Source organism: Humulus lupulus, chromosome 4 (genome assembly GCF_963169125.1).
Source record: "Humulus lupulus chromosome 4, drHumLupu1.1, whole genome shotgun sequence".
Classification (NCBI taxonomy): domain Eukaryota; kingdom Viridiplantae; phylum Streptophyta; class Magnoliopsida; order Rosales; family Cannabaceae; genus Humulus; species Humulus lupulus.
Window position 1 is genome coordinate 170,425,590 of NC_084796.1, and position 21,494 is coordinate 170,447,083.

Below are 21,494 nucleotides of genomic sequence, written 5' to 3' on the forward strand. Positions count from 1 at the left end.
ACTGGAGATCTCAACTCCAACCTATATCTAAAAACCCCTCTTTAACACAATATCAGGTCCCCAAACCCTTCTAGGAACCAACAACACGATTTCACCTGTCAAAACTGACCCAACTCCTGAACTCTGGGGTTCCTACTCTGAACCAAACCACCACTAGGTCCAAATATCCACAGGTATAATGCACACACAAGCATATACTAGGTCAAGTCCACAATGATATACATTTAGCTACCAAATTTTTTATCACCACTAAGTGTATCCATACTCATCATGCTTCATACAAGCCAATATACAGATATAACATATGAATTTCATCCAGAAAATTAATCGCATATACACAAAACGCGAACCAATATGCCCATATTCATCCATATACATCATAATGTCATTCAGCATGCATTAATCTCAACATGCAATAGTCAAGGGCCAGGCCCTATCAGTATCTCATGCATATGTTATTTCATCTATCATGCTCCATATAAGTAAACAGGCAAACAGGGCATTCAAACATATGTTCAGCATATCAATCAAACATACCAACCAACCCTGAGTCGAGCTTGTCACTGACAGCGAGCGTACATGTTCGGTCGATCTCCAGAACCAATAAACCTTGGCTCGCTCTGATACCAAGTTGTCACGCCCTACTTCCTTAGAGCCGTTACTTAGTGAGTTTTAAGACAAAACAGTGTGCAAAGATCTCGCTAACAGAGGTTTTGAAACGAAAGTGTGACTAATTAAAAGTTAAAGCTGTAATCTAAAAAAAATGCGTTGTTTCAATAAAACTCCTAATATTAAACATTGGGATTCCAAAATAAGGTTTGAAAACTATTTACATCAAAAAAAATGAGTTCACAGTTGATAAATCATAAAAATCATAGATTATTACAGCCACTTTCAAATAAACCCCCAACCAAAGCAGTCGGGCAGGCCAAACATGTACGCGTCGCTTCACGCTCTCCGTACTCATGGTTGGTTGACTCAGTCCTTGCAACTACCTGCCACACGGAGCACCCGTGAGCCAAAGCCCAGCAAGAAAACCCAAATAACACATAACATATGCAAATCAAATAGCTGGCATAATTCACTGACACATAGGAAAAACCATCATAATAAACAAGTACGGCCGTGCCGCCCCCAAGGCCTTACCAAGCCTGGAGTTTCGGTTCTCACCGCAAGGATAACTCATGTATCCCTTGGGTCCCACCCTGAATATAAGCATCCCATGTGCTGTGTGTTACTTTCGGCCCCACGGCCGCCCCAGCCTACGCCGTACTCGGCCCCACGGCCGCCCCGGCCTACGCCGTACTCGGCCCTTGCCGTTCAGTTCATCATAATCACACATATAGTACATTCAAAATAAACATTCACACACATCACGGTTCATTTAAGGTTAAGCATTTGCACGTAATACAATCCGGGGCCATGCCCTACAATCACACAGTGGGGCCATGCCCTAATCTCGGGTGTTACGGTTTTCTTACCTGCATTCCGAGCCTCCTGATGCACTAAAGCCGCGAGCACGGTCCTCTAGCACGAGCCTCACCAACAACCTAGTCACAACACACAAGAAACATCCCTCATTACTAATCAACCCAAAACCACTTCCCGAGACCAATCCCGCACTCTCGGCACCTCTAAAACCTTAAAACAACACCCCGGAGACATCCCCCGAACCCCCGGAGCAAAGGCCTAAAATTGCCTAAAAATGATGCCCTGAAATTAGCCTTGTGCCGCGGCACCACATCCTTGTGCCGCGGCACCCATCAGTCAGAGGCTCCCTTGCCGCGGCACGAAAAACCTGTGTCGCGGCACGCCTTCGCAGACCCAGAATTCTGGGTTTTCTCCTGCGTTTTTTCCGAGCTAAAACCTTCCCAATTCATACCAAACCAATACCCAAACCCCAAAATCAAATCCAAACTTCATATCACCCATCTAGCAACCCATAAACATCATCAAAGCAATCAAACACACAATCAAATCCCCAAAATCCACATCCTTGATTTCAATTTCAGAAAATTAAAAAAACTCAAAGTTCAAACTTAAACCATTCTCAAATCCCTTAACCCATAACATAATCAAGCCTTAAATGTGTATAAAATTCCTTACCTAATATGGAGAATCCATCCCTAAGCTTCCTTCATCTCCTAGGTCTCCAACTTCTCCTTCTCTTCTTCTTCTTCTTCTTCTTCTTCATGCCCTAGCTTTTCCCTCTCTTTTCTCTTCTCTCCAAACTCTATCAAGACCAAAATGGTTAAGCCCCAAACCGTGTACCCCATGAAACCAGCTGCCATTTATCTAATTCCCAACCAAAAGACCATTTTGCCCCTCCTTGCCTATCCTTTCCCACCTAAACCTCAAGGGTACTTAAGTCTTTTCATTTCTATTTCATTTCTACCATTTTCTTTCTAAAACTTGTTACTCTCAGCAGTAACTAATGGTTACCCAGGTTACTAAATCTCCAATAACCATTACCCGCTAAACCTCAACTTAACCATAAAATTCCCGAGGTACCCCCAGGCTCCTCCCGAGCCGGGTATAGAAATCCCGTTGTGACTCTTGAGTTAACTAGCTCTCTAGGACCGTCTCGGCACGTGCATCACAATAATACAACCACACCCACGTGGTACAGTTCACAGAATACAATTATCACATATCAATACAGTTATGCCCAACATGGCCAAAATTACAATTATGCCCTTCTAACACGATCCGGGCCTTCATGCATACTAGTAAACATAGTCATGCATCTCAGTTAAACAAATAGCCAAATAACATGCTTTAAATCATAATCATGCATTTAATTCATAAAATCACACATAAATCCCCAACCTGCCCTCCTGGCACACTAATCAAGGCCCTTAAGCCTTATTAGCGAATTTGGGTCGTTACAGGTGCCATCCCAGACATGCTTGGTCTGGGGGTTTAAAACTAAATGGGATGCAAGGTGCAATGCCTCGTCCCATCCCCAACATGCTTAGTCCGAGGGTTTTAATACTAAATGGGACGTGTTATCCTGAAAATCAGAGGTGAATGACATGGCAGGCATTAAATACACGTGGCTGACATCTGGCAGAATCTATGATCAACTATCGACCAGGGAGACAATTACTGTCACCCGATAAACTTTTTCCTACGATCAGACTGGTCGTACGCACGCTATACACGGAAGAAATCTTAGGCAGTTATGATAGTATCCGCAATTATCTCCCATGATTTCTTGAGTATCCGACTATTTAGGAAATCATATCTGTAACAAATTAATGTAAATCCTCCTTGAGCCTATAAATAAAGAATGAGGGCTCAAGGTAAAAGGGGCTTCTTCTTCTTCTTTCTTGCTTTCAGATCACTAGAAATTAGAGTTATCTTATTAGATACATTGTATTATTCCTGAGAGGTGGTTGAAACTCATTGAACCCTAGTTCTTTGATCAGTCCTCTACGTCTTACATCAATAACAATTCAAGTGGACGTAGGTTATTACTAGATTCTGGGGCCGAACCACTATAAACCCTTGCGTTCTTTATAATTTCGTCATCACATTCTTTCCAACGTGTTTGTCCACATCAAGCATATTTGACTCCGTGTCAGTTGGCCAAATTCAGGGTCAACATTCTGGTGCTTTCATTGAGAGCTTGATATAGCATCATTGAGAAAACCAATGGCGAAAACTACCAGGAAAACTCGACAGCCAGCCGGCGCTGCACCATCTAACCTGCCTCCTCCTCCTCCTCCAAATGTGGCTGAAGATGAGCCACATTTGGAATTTTATGAGGAAGAAATGGACGACGCGACGCTGAAGAGTACCCTAGGGGCATTGCATGAGGAGCTGGCCAATCTGAGGGCCAGCCAGGAAAGTGCTGCCGAAATCATGGCGCGGCAACAGCAGGAAATTGAGCGGCAGCGCCTGGAGCTGAGTGAAAGGTAGGTGGAGATGGACCGTCACCAGAGAGAGGCCATGGCAGCCCTCGAGGCAGCCTTACAATTGGCTAGGAATCAGGCTGCACCTGCCTCGCAGCTTGACCAACCCGCGGATGGGCCACCCTAGAGGGGTCCGAATCCTAGCCCGCCAATCTAACCCTCGAGCCCACAAAGGCCCGAGCAGCCACCGGCGCCTCAAGACGATGTCCCGCTAGGAGACCCTGAAGCACAGCCTGCATCCCAAACCAGTCGCGGCAATCCCCCGCAGCAGAGGCAGAACAGGACCGGGCAGCAGCCTCACAGTCCTAGACGCCATAGGGAGGACGAGCCTAATCTTCCGGGCAGAGGACAGCATCCTCCTGGCAACAGGAGGAACTCAGAGTTAGGCTCTGCGGTCCGAGGCCCCCCGCGGCATGAAAATGCACAGGGACCTAACGACCAACGCAGACCACCCTCTAACGCTCAGGAGGTTCCAGCCCGGGAAGGAAATCGAGGGAACAGTCGATCCCACCATAGCCAATCAAGATTCAGAGATGGCCATGGTTATAATGAGGCCGACTCAGGCAAAGGGAATGCCGGTCAGAGAGATGAAGAAAGAGGTGGAGGCAGGAGCCAGCTACCTCAGGATGACCAGCCCGACAGACGGGACGCTAGGGGGCAGCCCAGACAAAATAACGTCTTCAACCGGCTTGGAGCTAGCAAGCAGCGGAGGAGAGATGAGGACTTGAGAGATGTACTTAATGATCGCCGCGAGCGGCACGGCGAGTACGTCCCCCTAGCACCCGAGGCCACGGCGATTCCTGGCACTGTGCAGGCCCAGATAGATGCCCTCAACTAGGCAGTGCAGCAGCTGGTCGGGGGAAGAACATCTTATATCGACCATGATAAGAGAAAGGGCACTCCTTTTGTCCAAAGGATAGCTATGGCAGAAACTCCTAGCAAGTTTAATATGCCTACGCTTCCGAATTTTGATGGGTATGGTGACCCGGTATCTCACATCAACAAATTTGAGATACAAATGAACATTCAGAAAGTGTCTGAAGACGCTCGGTGCAGGATCTTCCCTGCAACACTTTCTGATGCTACACAGGAGTGGTTTTTCAAATTCCCTCCTGCAAGTATAGTTTCCTGGGAAATGTTCGTGAAATAATTTTACGGACAGTTCTATGCGGGTCGTGTGCACCCGACTGAGGCAAATCAGCTGGTCGAAATACGCCAGCAAGATGGAGAACCACTGAAAGACTACGTCCAGCGCTTCATGCGAGCAACTGCTGGAGCAAAAATAGTGGGAGACGAAGGCAAAATGATGGCCATAACCGTAGGGGTTAAGTGTCGCACGCCTCTCTGGGTAAGCCTCAGAAAACATGGGGTTAGAACTACCCAGGAATTCTTAGATCGAGCTGATCACTAAATTAAGCTCGAAGACGCCATCGCCAACGAAGGAAAGCCCCCAGGCAAGGACAGGGGGACTGCCGAGCCCGCCAAAGCCGCCAATGGGTCCAAGCCCAACAGCAACGGCAAAGGCAACGGGAACGGCAGTGGCAATGGCAAGAATGGGGGGAAACGGCCACACAATGAGCCTTCCACCTCTGACAATAAACGAGCCAAGGGTAACCGTTATGAACCTCGGTTCACTAACTATACTGCCCTAGTTGAGTCTCGGGGAGAGGTTTATCAGGCCACGAGTTCCAGTGTGCCTTATAAAAAGCCCGCTCCCATTCGAAAGGATATTTCGAGAAGAGACACTACCAAGTTCTGTCATTATCATAACGACTATGGGCATGATACCAACGAATGCAACCAGCTGAAGGATGAGATCGAGTTCCTTATTAGACATGGACACTTGAGAAGATATATACGGGCCTCAGGAAATTCCCAACGAGAAGCTCCAGGTGGCAACGAGCAAGCGCCCACACGCCAACGCTCGCCACCTTTGCAGCCTGACCCCATGACTGGCACATTGTTAACCATCTATGGAGGCCCGCACCTGGCGAAAAATAGCGGAAAGGCCAGAGAACGATATGCTCGGATTCTGCGCCATGACCAGGACATCGAGATGATGACTGTGGATGACCGCGCGCCGAAAAAGGCTCGATCAGAAGAGGGCGAAATAACTTTCTCTAATAGCGATGCCCAACATGTCCGGTTCCCACATTCCAATCCGTTGGTCATGGATATTCAGATGGCCAACATGATAGCGAAGAGAGTGCTAGTTGATACAGGAAGTTTGGTGAACATCCTGTATAAGTCTTCGCTGGAACGCATGAAGTTGTCCGTTAAGGACTAGGAACCCTGCAACCAAACAATATACGGCTTCTCTGGTGAGGGACTCGCCCCCGCAGGGTCAATCAGACTACCAATGATAGCAGGTACAGCGCCTGCTACTAGGACATTACTCGCTACTTTCATAGTGGTCGATTGTCCCTCGGCGTACAATGCGGTCATTGGAAGGCCTATACTGGTTGATCTACGGGCCATCACCTCTATGTGGCACTTAGCCATGAAATTCCCAACAGATGCAGGGGTAGGACGCGTGTTGGGAAACCAGAGGGAGGCTAGGGAGTGCTACAATGCCTCAGTCACGAAGGCGAAGAAGGGAACGTCAAAGAGCACTCCCCCAGATAGGTTGCAAATGGCAATTGATACACAAGCCCAATCCGGTGAAGAAGTCACCAAATAGGGTGTTGCCCAAAGTGAGGATAGAGATTTAGATCCTCGCTTTGGGGATTGTGAAGAAAACATTGGACCCGTAGAGGACCTAGAAGAGGTCCAACTTGGCGAGAAGGACCCAACCAGAGTCGTGAAGGTCGGGAAAAACTTAGAACCCGCTACGAAACATGCACTGGTGGAGTTTTTGCGGAAGAACCAGGAAGTCTTTGCCTGGTCACACAAAGACATAGCTGGGATAGATCCTGCAGTCTAAGCCATGTCCTGAACATAGACAAGAGTTTTCCGCCCGTGCAACATAAAAGAAGGCTGCACGATAAGGATTGGTCGAGAGCCTTAAAGGAAGAAGTTGAGGGATTAAAAGAGAACAGGTTCATCAAGGTGGCGTTTTATCCATCGTGGGTCTCTAATCATGTACTGGTTCCCAAGCCTAACGAAAAATGGCGAACCTGTGTGGATTTTATAGACCTTAATAAGGCCTGCCCGAAGGATTGCTTCCCACTCCCAAGGATCGACCAGTTGGTCGATGCTACTGCAGGACACGAGATCCTCTCCTTCATGGATGCATACTCAGGCTATAATCAGATCAGCATGCATCCCCCTGACGAGGATCACACCAGCTTTCGGACCGATACGGAATTATACTGTTATATAGTAATGCCCTTCGGACTGAAAAACGCAGGTGCGACTTACCAGCGACTGGTTAACCACATGTTTAAAGAGTTGATCGGCGTAAACATGGAAGTGTACATGGACGACATGCTGGTAAAATCGAAAAAGGCAGAAGGACATGTGAAGGATTTGCAAGAGTGTTTCAATGTATTGAACAAGTACCTGATGAAACTAAATCCTCTCAAATGTTCCTTTGGAGTTGGATCAGGGAAGTTTTTGGGGTTTATTGTTAATTCAAGAGGAATCAAGGCCAACCCCGACAAGATAAAAGCCCTGATCGACATGAAATCGCTAGAGAAGATTAAAGACGTACAAAGTTTTACTGGGAGGATTGCAGCCCTAAGTAGATTTATTTCAAAATCAACGGATAAGTGTGTCCCTTTCTTCAATCTACTTAGGGGCAATAAGAAATTTGAATGGACAGGAGACTGCGAGCAAGCTTTTCAGGCCTTGAAAGCCCATATGGCACAGTCTCCTATTTTATCAAAGCCTATCGAAGGAGAAACTTTGTTCATCTACCTGGCGATCACTGAAGTTGCTGCTAGTGCGGTACTAGTACGAGAGGAAGAAGGCATACAAAAGGCAGTTTACTATGTAAGCAAGAGGCTAATCGGAGCAGAACTGAGGTATCCTCCCATCGAGAGGTTAGCATACTATTTAATCTTGGCCTCAAGGAAGCTACGTCCTTACTTCCAAGCCCATCCTATCACAATCTTAACTGACCAGCCCCTTCGGCAAGTCCTCCAAAAACCAGAGGCGGCTAGACGTTTATTAAAATGGGCAGTCGAACTGGGGCAGTTCGATATTACGTATTCACCGCGAGCAGCAGTAAAAGGACAAGTCTTGGCTGATCTTATTGCAGAGTTCACCGAACTCCCGGACAGCGACCAGTGCGAAAAACCTAGTGCGCCTGAGCTTCAAGACGAAGCGCCCTCGTGGAAGTTATTCACCGATGGGTCGTCAAACGAATCTCACGCAGGAGCAGGAGTGATTTTGATAATGCCAGAGGGGCATCGATTTCACTGCACCATTAGGTTTGACTTCACAACATCAAATAATGAAGCCGAATACGAAGCACTCCTCGCTGGATTAAGAATGGCAAAAGACATGAGTATAAAGGTGCTGGATATTTACAGTGATTCACAGCTGGTAGTGAATCAATTTCTAGGGGAATATCAAGCGCGAGGCCTAAAAATGGTGGCCTACTTGAACAAAACTAAAGATCTATTGGCCCAGTTCAAGAAGTTTACCCTCCATCAAATACCCCGGGATCATAATTCGAACGCAGATGCCTTAGCCAAACTTGCTAGCACAAAAGATGCTGATACTTTGAACATTGTACCAATAGAAAGATTGAGTGAGCCAAGCATACGAGCAATTGAAGCCAGTATGGAAATCCGAATGGAAGATACATGGATGGCGCCTTACTTGGAGTATCTGACAAATGGTGTACTACCAGCAGATAGAAACAAGGCCAGAACTCTTCAAAGGCAGGCTGCTAGGTATATACTGGTCGATAAGGTTCTATAACGAAGGGGATATTCCATGCCACTGCTCAGATGTATTACACCAGAGAAAGCAAGGGAACTAATGAAGGAAGTACATGAGGGCTTCTACAGGGATCACGCTGGGGGGCAAAGTTTGGCGAAAAAGATTCTAAGGCAAGGCTATTTCTAGCCGACTGTGAACGAAGATTCAATGGAGTTTGTGCGAAAGTGCGATAAGTGTCAAAGATTTTCAAAAATCCCGCGAGCAGCTCCAAACGAATTAAAACAAATGCAGAGTCCTTGGCCTTTTGCAGTATGGGGAATAGACTTGATTGGATCCCTGCCAACGGGAAAAGGCGGAGTGAAGTACGCAGTTGTAGCAGTTGACTACTTCACCAAATGGGCCGAAGCTGAACCACTCGCTACCATAACGACCAAGAAAGTTCTTGACTTTGTCATCAAGAACATTGTTTGCCGATATGGTTTGCCTCGAAAAATCATCTCAGACAACGGCACCCAATTTGACAGTGATCTATTTACCAACTTCTGCGAAAGACACGGGATTATCTAAAGCTTTTCTTCAGTTGCGCATCTACAAGAGAACGGGCAGATCGAAGCAGTGAATAAAACGCTTAAGGACACCCTAAAGAAAAGACTTGAAGATGCTAAAGGAGCATGACCAGAATAGCTGCCTGAAGTACTCTGGTCGTATAGAACTTCTCATTGAACAGCTACAGGTCACACTCCGTTTTCCTTAGCATACGGGTATGAAGCTATGCTGTCGGTCGAATTAGATCCCCCCTCACATCGACACATCACATACGACTAGGGCCAGAATAGCCAACTAATGATGGAGTCCCTAGACTCAATTGAAGAGATACGAGAAAGAGCCCAACTCCGAGTTGTTGCGTACCAGAAAAAGGTTGCCCGGTATTTTAACTCAAAAGTTAAAGAAAAAAAATTCAACATCGGAGATCTAGTGCTACGACGAGTTTTCTTGAACACCCGCAACCCCACTGCTGGAATACTCGGACCAAACTGGGAGGGACCTTACCAGATTGAAGAAGTCCTTCATCCGGGCACCTACAAACTTGCACACTTAAATGGAGATCTCGTTCCACGCTATTGGAAGGGTGAACACCTGGGTAAGTACTACCAATAAACAGTCCTTTTTAAAGGACTGGCTTGTATTAATTTTTACCTTTTACAAGTTTTGAAAAAGGGTTAGCCACGTTGTATGGCTAATCGCTTATAAGTGTAAGATCTTTTCTAAGATCACTCGTAAAGACATGATTAGTCAATTTTTAATACGAGATTATAAGGGACTGTGCGCAGCCAGTCATTCTTGCCAACCTTTGTAAATTTATTTTACAAGTATTTGTTCATTACGTGTGTTGTTTTGCTGTATTATAAGTTTCACGAGTAGTTATGTTCGCACAGGCCGTGGTCAAGGCAAGTGACCAAGGACCTAAAGCTCCTCGATCAATTGGGGGGCATATAAGGTACATCGATAGTAAAGCATACCAAGGGGTATGTAAACACATGAACAAAATGAGTGAAAGCATGCTACGGTACTTAGAGCATTTTTCAAAATTTATGTTTTGTTAAATCATACTAGAGTACTATGCTAAGTTCGGTCATGCGAACAGGTATTATAATAAAAAGAAACATTATAATATCAATAAGGCAATCGTTTACACCGCGAGCATTAGTGCTCGGATGTAAATATGAAATTAAAAGGAAAAAGCCTTTACACCGCGAGCAGTACTGCTCGGATGTAATTGTTCAAGTGTAAGTGAAAAAGTTGCCCTCCCAGCAATAAGAGTAAATTGTCTTTACAAATAGACCCGTGGGCCATAAAAGCTGAATAAAAAAAAAATTAAAAAAAATTACTGGAGCAGGAGGGTCTTCTGGATTAGGAGCGCTCTGATCAGCCGGAGGACCAGCCACAGCATCAGTAACAGGGGTTTTGGCCTTGGCTCTCTCCTCTGCCTCCAACCGAGCAGCGCATTGCACCATCAGCGTCCTTTGCAACCACTCAGAGAGATAGTTAATGTTGGCCTCCCGGTTGTGCTTCCAGAAGTCGTAGAAACAAAGGAAGGTGGCTTCCTTGTACTTCTTCAAAGTTTTGGCCCCGTCCTCCTCTAGCTGCTGCACTCGCCCCTCGTGCTCTCGCACCCACTCCTCAAGCTTCTTCGCCTCATCCCTGCTGGCGGTCAGATCGAGTTTGAGCTGTTTTCACTCTTGGGTGATAAGTACAGAACTTTCCCTCCATTTGTGCCGCTCCTCGTTGGCTTTCTTCAAGGCCCCTTGACTTTCCTGAAGCTCCTGGGTGAGAGTGGCTTGGTCCTCGCATAGTTGTTCATTCAGCTTGGACAGCTCCTTGTTTTCCTCGAGCAGCTTTTTCTTCTCATCCTCAAGTGCTTGCTTAGCCTGAGCAAGCCTGGAGTCGAAGTTCTGTCCGCGAGAAACCAACGCCCCAGCACAGCGCCAGCCAACAGTTAAAGACAGCAGCCCCTGGAAACAAAACACGAAAAAGTAAGGAAAATAAGTCAGACATAAATGATGAAATAGCAGAGGATGACTTACACTGACTATCTCATTCAGTCCTCTGTTGATCATTTGGTCGACCTCCATTGAGGCAGTTTCGTTGATGGCAGCCTGGCTGCGTCTGTGCTTCGAGAGCTTGTATATTCTCTCCCTGGCCGACCCGACCACGAGGCTGGACAGGGAGCCTTTGGACAGGTTGTCCAAAGTCTCTTTGCCAGCGGCCCTAGAGGAGGGTTGTGGGTTCTCAGGCGTGGGCGTCGACTGTTCGATGGGAGGTGGAGGTGTCATGTTTTCCTTAGAAGGGACGGCGGCGGGAGTATCTTCTATTCGAGCCTTCTTTGAAGGGGTCTTGCTGCTTTCCCCTCGAGCCCTTTTATTATCCTTCTTCGGGACAGAAGAGGCAGCAGCAGCTTAGTAATGCTCGAAGAAGTCCTCAGAGTCCATACCTGCACAAAGGAAAACAATTCGAACAGTGAGATTAAAGGGTCACGGGAAACAGAGATCAAAGTAAAAGGATTACAAGTAGAGTACCCGAGCTACACCTACTAGTCGTAACATTATCTACTGAACTACCTAGTTCCTGGAAGAAATTTCAGTTTAAAGAAGGGGCGTTCCTAAAGTTGCCATCCCCATTAAATGGATGAGAAGGAATTGGCAAATTATTCAAAAATGAGAATGATGTACCGTTTACATTCGACGAGTCGTCAGACAGTTCGGTAGCTTTCACCAATTATTTCCTTTTCTTCTTGAAAAATAACACATTTATTTAAAAAAAAACCAAATTAAAAATAAATATTTCCAAGCAAAAAATATATCAATTAAATTTATAGAAATATTAATTTATACCAAATTTATTTTAATAATAATAAAAGTATATTTTAACTCTTAAAAATCTTTTTAACACAAAAATCACAAAATACCAAAAATAAAATTAAAATCTTTAAAATAACAAAAAAAACTAATAGTTTCTAAGCCTAAAATAATTAAGAAAATATAATTAAAATTTTACTCATCATCAACTAATAAATGTCAACTATGCACGACTCAATAAAAGGGTTCACTGCTCACTACTTTAATGTAGCATTGCTACATCTTTGCTTCAGCAAAGTTCATGTTTTCAAGTTCAAAATATTTTCTACAAAAAAAATTAAATTTAAGTTTTCCAAACCTTCTTTCTCTTAAACCTTCAAAATAGAGTTGACATTTTTTAGCTTTTTTCTATCAATCTTCCAACAATATTTAACTTTAACTAAAATCAAATTCAAAAACCAAATTAATAAAATAACTCAAAAGACATACTAAGAACATAAATCACTCTAATTTAATTAGATTTTAAGTTCAAAAAAGATAGAGTTATCAATACTTGACATTTATATAAAAAAATATACTGTGCATAAAAGCATTTAGAAAAAAAGACAAACCGATTACTCTTGTTATTAATCAAGGAGTAACTTGTTAAGTTTGTGTTCGGCCTAGTTAAAGCCTCCCCCAACCCAAGTACACAAGTACTTAGTTCCAAGCTAGCTATCTAATCTCATATTTTAATTTTATTAGAGAAAAATAAATTGTGACAAGTGGATCCATGAGGCTTTTCTCTTACTAACATATGGAGTGATATGATATATGAGCTTATTTTAAGCTGACGATTTCAAAGAATCTTTCTTCATATTAAACTAATTATTTATAAATTAAATATACATAAATAAAAGAAGGGCAAATCTGAGATCAAATAAGAATATAAGTGAAGGTAATGGAGTGCATTATTTTAGGGTAAAACTATAAAAGGTACCTTTAGATGGGTTTGCACTGTATATGAATTTCTCCGTCTGTACGATAATGACCAAATAATTTATATATTTTTATTATTAATTGAATGATGATGTAAAGATCCCATGGTTTTAAGAAATATTATATGATAATCCAATTTGAAAATCGCGGTATTATTAAAATAAGACTAGAAGATTTGTCCATGCGAAAGTCTTCTTTTCTTTACCAATTTTGTGAATTCAATATATCCTCTTTTCCACCCATATATGTACTTTTTTTCTTTATTGATAAAGGTCGAAATCGAATTTTCTCAAGAATAAATAAATAAAGCTAATAGAATTGGAATATAACCTTTCGTGAAGATGAAAACATCTATATTATATATTTATTCCATTTTAATTGATTCATCATAAGTGTGGAGTAATTTATAAATTTAGAATATTATTATGGTGCACACCATTTAGCGTCTAATACTATGTAATATGATATATCATATATTTTATTTTAAATTTAAATGTATAGCGTCAACTATTATTTGTCAGATTATATAGTGTTAAATACTTTAAGTGCCATATAACAACATTATAAATTATTATATAAATCTTATATTTGTATTAATGTGACCTTCAACATCACAATTTTTTTTATTTGCATGATAATATTCCTTATAAATTTCTTCCCAATTTACATGGCAAGATTTTTTTAATTTAGTGACCTATCTTAATTTAATATAATTAGGAAATTTTTTACCTAATAAATATATATAATATTTTATTGTAAAATATGTGAGACATTAGACAATGCTTATTTACTCCCTATGAGATATTAGAGGATGAAAATGAATACAATAAAAGTCAATTTCTTCAAAAGAGTAAAATTAACGGTTTAGCTACACAAACAGACAAATCCCTACGGAAAAAGATTAACAAGAAAAAATATCATTTTCAGTGGTTCCCACATAGACTATTATCCAGCCACGTCATCCTCACACAACTAGGTTCCACACCTGGCGCGCGTGCAGGTCAAACCTTTTTTTTTTCTCACCGTAACAATTTCGTACATACGTACCACACGTCGGATTTTAATATATTAATAAAAATCATTTTGATCAGCTAATCATTCATCTATTTTTCCATTTGCTAAAACACCCCCAATTAGTAGTTATTTGCAAAATACTCCCAAAACTAGTTGCTAACTCCACGAGATGGTTCGGTCTCAGGGGTAGGCACTTTCTGAGCACAGTCTAATTCTTCAGAAATATAATCCTATCCTCTTCTCATTCTTTCTTCACTACACTAATGGCGTTCACTCAAACGACACAGAACCACTCGTCGTTTTCCTCGGAAGCCCTCTTCGCCGTCCATGACCAGCTTCTGTCCGCCATGGACTGGTCGTTCTTGGGGGAGTTTCTAAAGGGCATGGTGAAGCCGCTGGCCGCCACCGTGCTGGTTCTCTTGGCGGTGGCGTTGTCGTTCTTGCAGAAGCTGGGAATGGAGAGTGAGATGGTTTATTCAATCATCAGAGCCTTTGTTCAGCTCTCTGTGATTGGGTTTGTTCTTCAGTTCATTTTTACTCAACACAATGTTGCTTGGATCCTTCTCGCTTACCTTTTCATGGTTTGTTTTTCTTATCTTTATCAACCAATATATATGTGTGTGTGTATGTGTTTGTGTTTGTGTAAGTGAGATATACTGATATTGGCTTTCTCTTTCGTGAGTTATACGCGTTTTATATATTTGATTCAAAAAGTTGTTTGTTGTAAGAATTAATGAAAATGTTTCTGGTCTTTTTAATGGACGAGTTAGATATAGAAATCAAGTTTATTGTTATATATATATACATATATAATTAAAGCCATAATTGATATAAATAATATATGTGTGTGGTATTGAAGAAACATAGTACTTATGATCAAACTCTCTCGCCTTTGAATTCAACAGACCCGTTAGATCGAAATAAAGTAAAACAGAGTACTTATGATCAAACTCTCTCGCCTTTGAATTCAACAGACCAGTTAGATCGAACTAAAGTCTCTTACATGTATGTGTGTATATATATATATATATAATATTTGTCTGTTCATTCATATTCATGAGTTGATGAGCCTACTGCAGGTGACGGTGGCGGGATACACCGCCGGTCAACGGGCAAAACACGTTCCTAGAGGGAAATTAGTGGCGGGAGTGTCGATCCTGGCGGGAACTTCATTGACCATGTTCTTCCTGGTTGTTCTGAGAGTATTCCCGTTCACTCCACGCTATATTATCCCTGTTGCAGGAATGATGGTTGGGAATTCAATGACTGTAACTGGGGTCACCATGAAAAGACTCAGAGACGATATCAGAACTCAGATAAATCTTGTATACCTAAACTCACTCACAAAACTAGATTAGTATATTGTTTAGCTCATTTTGTGTTCGTAAAACGTTTTGATCTAACTTTTTTAATATATATATATATATATATATAACAAATCTACGGTGCTTTGACCGTTAATCAAAATTATACGATCATAACAGAATGTATATTGTACAAGGCTATTTACTAAAACTTTATTAATAGTTCCACTTAAATACTAAATCAATTTTTTTTAGTAATAATATTATCAAATCTTTACTATTAACTTTTTTTAAGTTGAAATTCACATATTTATCTTAGATTTTAAAAAAATTACTATAAATATGGAATCTAAAAAAAAATTACAAAAATACAGAATACATATTTTTTTTGTAAATATTTAAAGATTAAATAGAAAATTATAATTAATGATTACAAACTATTACAAATTATTATTGATATTTTTTTTAATTTTTGTAAAATTTTATATTTTTTAATTTACAGTACTATGTGTAATTTTTCCTTTTTTTTTATTTATTTGTTAACAATAATAATATCAAATCTTTACTCTTAAATTTATTTGTCGAGTAATCTTTTCTATAATAGTTTTAACTAAATACCAATAAATTTTCAAAAAATAAAATTAAATACTAAATTAATTTTTTTATTATAATAATTCTTAAAAAAATGTACATATTAATAAAGATTTAATATTATTACTACATAAAAAATTGATTTTGTGGTTACTGGTTAAGTATAATTATTAATAAAATTTAGTATTATTACCAAAAAAAATTGATTTAGTACTTAGTTTAACTATCAATAAATATTTAATATAATTTTCACAAATATTCTAATTATACATTTTAGGTATAAAATCATACCTTATCATAAAATTATCTAATATATATATATATATATAAATATTATGTATATGGCATTTTGTAGCTTTTCGGATACCCTCAATTTTGTATATCATCGATATTCTGTATTGCATACATTTGACATTTTTAGGAAAGCTCTGAAAATCTCCCTCTCTCTCTCTCTCTCTCTCTCTCTCTCTCTCTCTCTCTCTCTCTCTCTCTCTCTCTCTCTCTCAATGTATATATATAAAATAGTATTTGTGAAGTTATATTGGCTTGTCTTATTGTAATTTTGCAAAATGTTCTTATATGTCTAAAATTTTCAATATGATATCGAGTGTGTTTACAAATTATTTTGCAAAAAATTATTAAAGGATGATTATAAAATTATATATTTTACCACATGTGATCTATTTTCTCTAATTACTATATATGTATGTTTGTTTTGTATGTATAGGTGGAGACAGCACTGGCTCTTGGGGCGACACCGCGGCAAGCGACGGTTCAGCAGGTGAAGAGGGCTCTGGTGATATCTCTGTCGCCGGTAGTAGACAACACGAAAACGGTGGGTCTTATCTCGCTTCCTGGGGCGATGACTGGGCTTATTATGGGAGGAGCCTCTCCATTAGAGGCTATTCAGCTTCAGATTATAGTGATGAACTTTATGATTGGTGCTTGTACAGTTAGTAGTGTTTTGTCTACCTATCTATGTTGGCCTGGCTTCTTCACCAAAGCTTATCAGTTGCAGACCAAAGTTTTTGTTCCACCATAATAATTAGGATCCCTAATCAAATTAAGTGTATTATTATCATTATGGCATTAGTTTCAAGTAATTGAGGAGATAAATAATGAGATAAAGCATATTAGAATAATATGCAATTAAATTTAGCATATATTTATTTCGCCATATTAAAAAAAAATTGACATATCTCAGTAATGATAAGCCATTTTATGATCATTTCACCAAACTAAGCCGTCATCCTATCGACGAGCGTACTACCAAGATAGAATACCAATATCGACGAGCGTTAAGATCGGCCGAGATTGGTACATCCAAGACCCTTCCTCGGCAATCTTGAACCACCCATATTGAATATTTAGTTTTTGTATGCCTAGTCCAACACGGTACGCCAAAAATATGGGTGCCGAGAGTTATGTTTTTTTGTAGTGCCTAATGTTATGTTGGCTGTACTTGGCGGAAAAATATATATTAATTATTAGATTAGATTATAAGTTATTGGGTTACTTGGTCTACCACTTTGTTCCACGTTTGATAGATCCGGCAAACTTTGATATATTATGTTTATATATATATATTATATGACTGTATGAAGTCATCAAAACGAATGTCAGAACAATTAATATATAATACCATCATATGGAAATATAGAAATATCCATATTATCTCTTCAATATAAAAAGTTTGAAGTTATCAAAACGAATGCCATAACAATTAATATAATACCATCATATGGAAATATAGAAATATCCGTATTATCTCTTCAATATAAAAAAAAAGTGTATAGATAAGAAAAAGTTTTGGTTTTAAAGGTTTTTTTTTTAATGTTAACTTTAAGAATATTATTATATTTAACATAATATTTTTATATTTAAGGGTAGATTATAAATATCACTTAAACTTAATTAAAATAAAATAAATAATTAAAAAAATTTAAATAGGATATTTTTGTGAGATTTTACAATGATAATTATTTAAAAACAATAAATTAAATAAATAAATAATTAAACAAATTAAAATAGGATATTTTAGAGATATTTTATAATGATAATTATTTAAAAATAATAATACATTTTATAACTTAAATAAAATTTAATTAAACTTAAACTCATCTATTATAATAATATCATATTAAATATATAATATAATTTACTATCAATTAGCAACAAATTATTTTAAAAAAAAACTACCAAGAAACTTAAATTTAAAATCCACGTATAATATTTAATATTACATTAAACATATAATATATAATCTCTTGTGGTCACTTCCAAATTAAAAAACTAGAACAAACATAAAATTAAACGAAAATAAATAAATTATTTAATTAAAATAGAATATTTCTTTGAAATTTATATGATATTAATATAAATTTAATAAAAATAATTAATAAATTCTATAAATAAAACTAAAGAAACGTGCATTGCACGTTGTTTTAGGTTCCAGCTTTATTTTTATAATTAGTTTTGGGTTGTTATTGTTTCGACCTTTGTTTTCCTTGGCCCATTTCTTTCCCTCTTTAATTTGGTTTTGTACACACTTTTACATTTTCTATTTAGATGTGTTTTTGCTCTCTAATGAAAGCCCAAGTGGCATTTTTCTAAACTTTTTATTGGACCCAAGGGTCTATTATGGTGTCAGCAAAATCAAGAAAACCCTAGCACTTTTTATTTTCTTTCTTCACCGCCTCCATCTTTGAAAACCCTAGCCTCCATCGTTTTCCTCTTCTTCCATTCTTGAATCCCGAAACTGATTTCCTTGTCTCTTTTGCACCTTTGTTTGAGTTCACTACAAGAAAAAATGCTTTTAATAACACCAAAAATGTGTTATCAAAACATACCATAACACTTTTTGATGTGTTAAGACCGACTATGTTATCATAAGTCAAGGTACTTTACATAACACTTTATCATTGTTATACAGATGTGTTATTATACTGTTGTTATCCCCAAAATTTGAAAACGATGACGTGGCAATAGAAATGAAAAATGGCAAAGAATGGTGGGGTGATCTGGCTTGGGAGTGACCCGGTAGACCAGTGAAGAATTTTGACTGGCCAGTCATATGTTTGTCTGCCCAGGCATGACCATGTCCGACCAGTCATGTGTTTGTCTACCTGGGCATGACCCTATCCAACCAGTCATGTGTTTGTCTGTCCAGGCATGACCTTGGCCGACCAGTCATGACCATGTCCGACCAGTCATGTGTTGGAAAAAGCTTATACAGGATCTTTATTTATTTTCATGTATATCTAATATTAAACAAATTAATACGAGATAGTCTAAAACATGTTTCTAAAATTGAATTCAAAGAGAAACAAAGAATAGAATACTTACAGTATACGCAGCGGAATTAAAGAGTCCTTCCTTCAGTTTCTCTAACTCTTGTATCCTCTCTGTCGCAGAGTATTATCAAGAAACTGAACCGATCTTCTATTTTCTTCACAATCTTCCAATGTATCCTTAGAACCACCTAGACTAGTGTGGGCAATTCTCAACACATGATATAGATATAGAGAGAAGAAGAGAAAATAACAAAGAGGCTTAGAAAAGGACTTGTGTTTAGAGAGAATATAAAACTATAAGAAAATCTGACTTGTGACTTATCTGTCGTCTCTAAAATCTTCTCTCTAAGCACTCCTTTTATAGACTCAATTTGGCCATTTAATTTAATTAAAAAATCAATAAAATAACAGTCATTTTGAAGCCCTAGGTCGAAATTATCATGGGCTATAGGCCCGTAAAATTTCCCATTTGATTATAAGCCCATTAGACTTAATATCAAGGCCTGTATTATTTTCTATTGATTTAATTAATTAAATAATTATTTAAATCCTTTATCAAATTAATTATTTATAAGTTGAACCTTGATTTAAATTTATTTATTAATTTAGATACCAATTTATCTTAATTAATAAATCTGCCATAATTTCTCTTTTCTTCTCAAAATTACACAACTCTGTGAAACTATCCAAAATTGACCTGGTCAACTTTGATAATTCTAATTGATAATTAAATCAATTAATTGAGACTATCTAGATGATTTTATCCAAGGTACAATGGGGACCATGGGCCTATGAAATCAAGCTCCAATAAGTTATCATAAATCTAACAAATAAATTTACTAACTTATTAATTCCTCGTGACTCCACTATAGACTTGGAATTGCACTCTTGAATTCATAGAACGCTCTATAACAAATATAGATACGCTATTAATTATCCATTGTTACAACCATAATTGTCACTCAATCCTCTATAGACAGTCTACAATGAGATAGGACTAAAATACCGTTTTACCCCTCATTGTATTTTATCCTTAAAACACTTAGTTCCTTGTAAATGATATTTCAGTAAACTAATTTAATTACTGAAATGAGATCTCTATCATTTAACACCTTGAACCAAACTAAAAGGAAACCATCGTTTCACTTCTTCATCAGAGACTATAGATGTTCATATCTATGATTAACACTCCCACTCAATTATACTACCGAGTTCCCAAGATGTAAGTATGGGCTAGTCCGTAGGGTAAGCTGGTAACGAACAAGTCAAAGAACTCAGATAATACAATCAGTTAGAATACTAACCACTCAGAATTGAGATTGAATTGACCTATGGTCAACTATATGATATGACTAGAATAGATAATAACAGCATGTTTACTTATCTTATCAACTGTCAATATCGGTCCTGTCCGATGTAACATATACATCCGATCTTATCTACTTTGCTAATGTTCTGGAAAGAACATAACACTGTAATGTGTAAGTAGATCATATCGTAGATTGGCAAGTCAGTGTAAATCCGGTGCACTGACTAATCTTAGGACTAACTTATTTTGAACATATAATCATATTTATATTCCACTGTGATTACGTCACTATAAATAAGATTAGCTATATGCTCGGGATTTAATAGAAGTTTATATTAAACAAATAATCATGAAAATAAAACATGTGAGCAAAGTGATTGACCAAGTCAAAAAAATGATTTCTATTCTTTTATTGATAATAAAATGAGATTACAAAGAATTTGAGTTTTAATTAGGGCATAAAACCCCAACATCATGACCATGTCCGACCAGTCATGACCAGGTCCGACCAGCCAAGTGCATGTCTGCCCAGTCAAGTGCATGTCTGCCCAGTCAAGTGCATGTCTGCCCAGCCAAGTGCATGTCTGCCCAGTCAAGTGCATATCTGCCCAGCCAAGTGCATGTCTGCCCAGTTAAGTGCATGTCTGCCCAGTTAGATGCGTGTCTGCCCAGAGAAGGTGTGGTCGACCAGCTTGAATGAGATATGGATCGACTAGATAGAGCAAGGCTACACAAGAGATCCCAGAAACGGCTTCAACAAAAATCGGTATTGGCTTGCGCGGAAATCTCTCATTTATCCCACGAATATAGTGTACTGTTACATTTTGAATATTATTGTAAATTAAATATAATGATAATAATAAAATATCCCGATTATGGGGGGATATCATTTGTACGATCCT

The 21,494-nt window shown here is 39.1% G+C and overlaps 1 protein-coding gene across 1 annotated transcript; it reads left to right on the plus strand.

Moving 5' to 3' along the window:
* The first annotated feature begins 14,326 nt into the window (after positions 1 to 14,326).
* Positions 14,327 to 17,497, plus strand: LOC133830969 (protein ALUMINUM SENSITIVE 3). The gene is made up of 3 exons (XM_062261104.1): positions 14,327 to 14,676; positions 15,175 to 15,420; positions 16,718 to 17,497. The coding sequence occupies exons 1-3, from the start codon at positions 14,359 to 14,361 to the stop codon at positions 17,030 to 17,032; spliced, it is 879 nt and encodes a 292-aa protein (XP_062117088.1). The 5' UTR covers positions 14,327 to 14,358; the 3' UTR covers positions 17,033 to 17,497.
* The last annotated feature ends 3,997 nt before the right edge of the window (positions 17,498 to 21,494 follow it).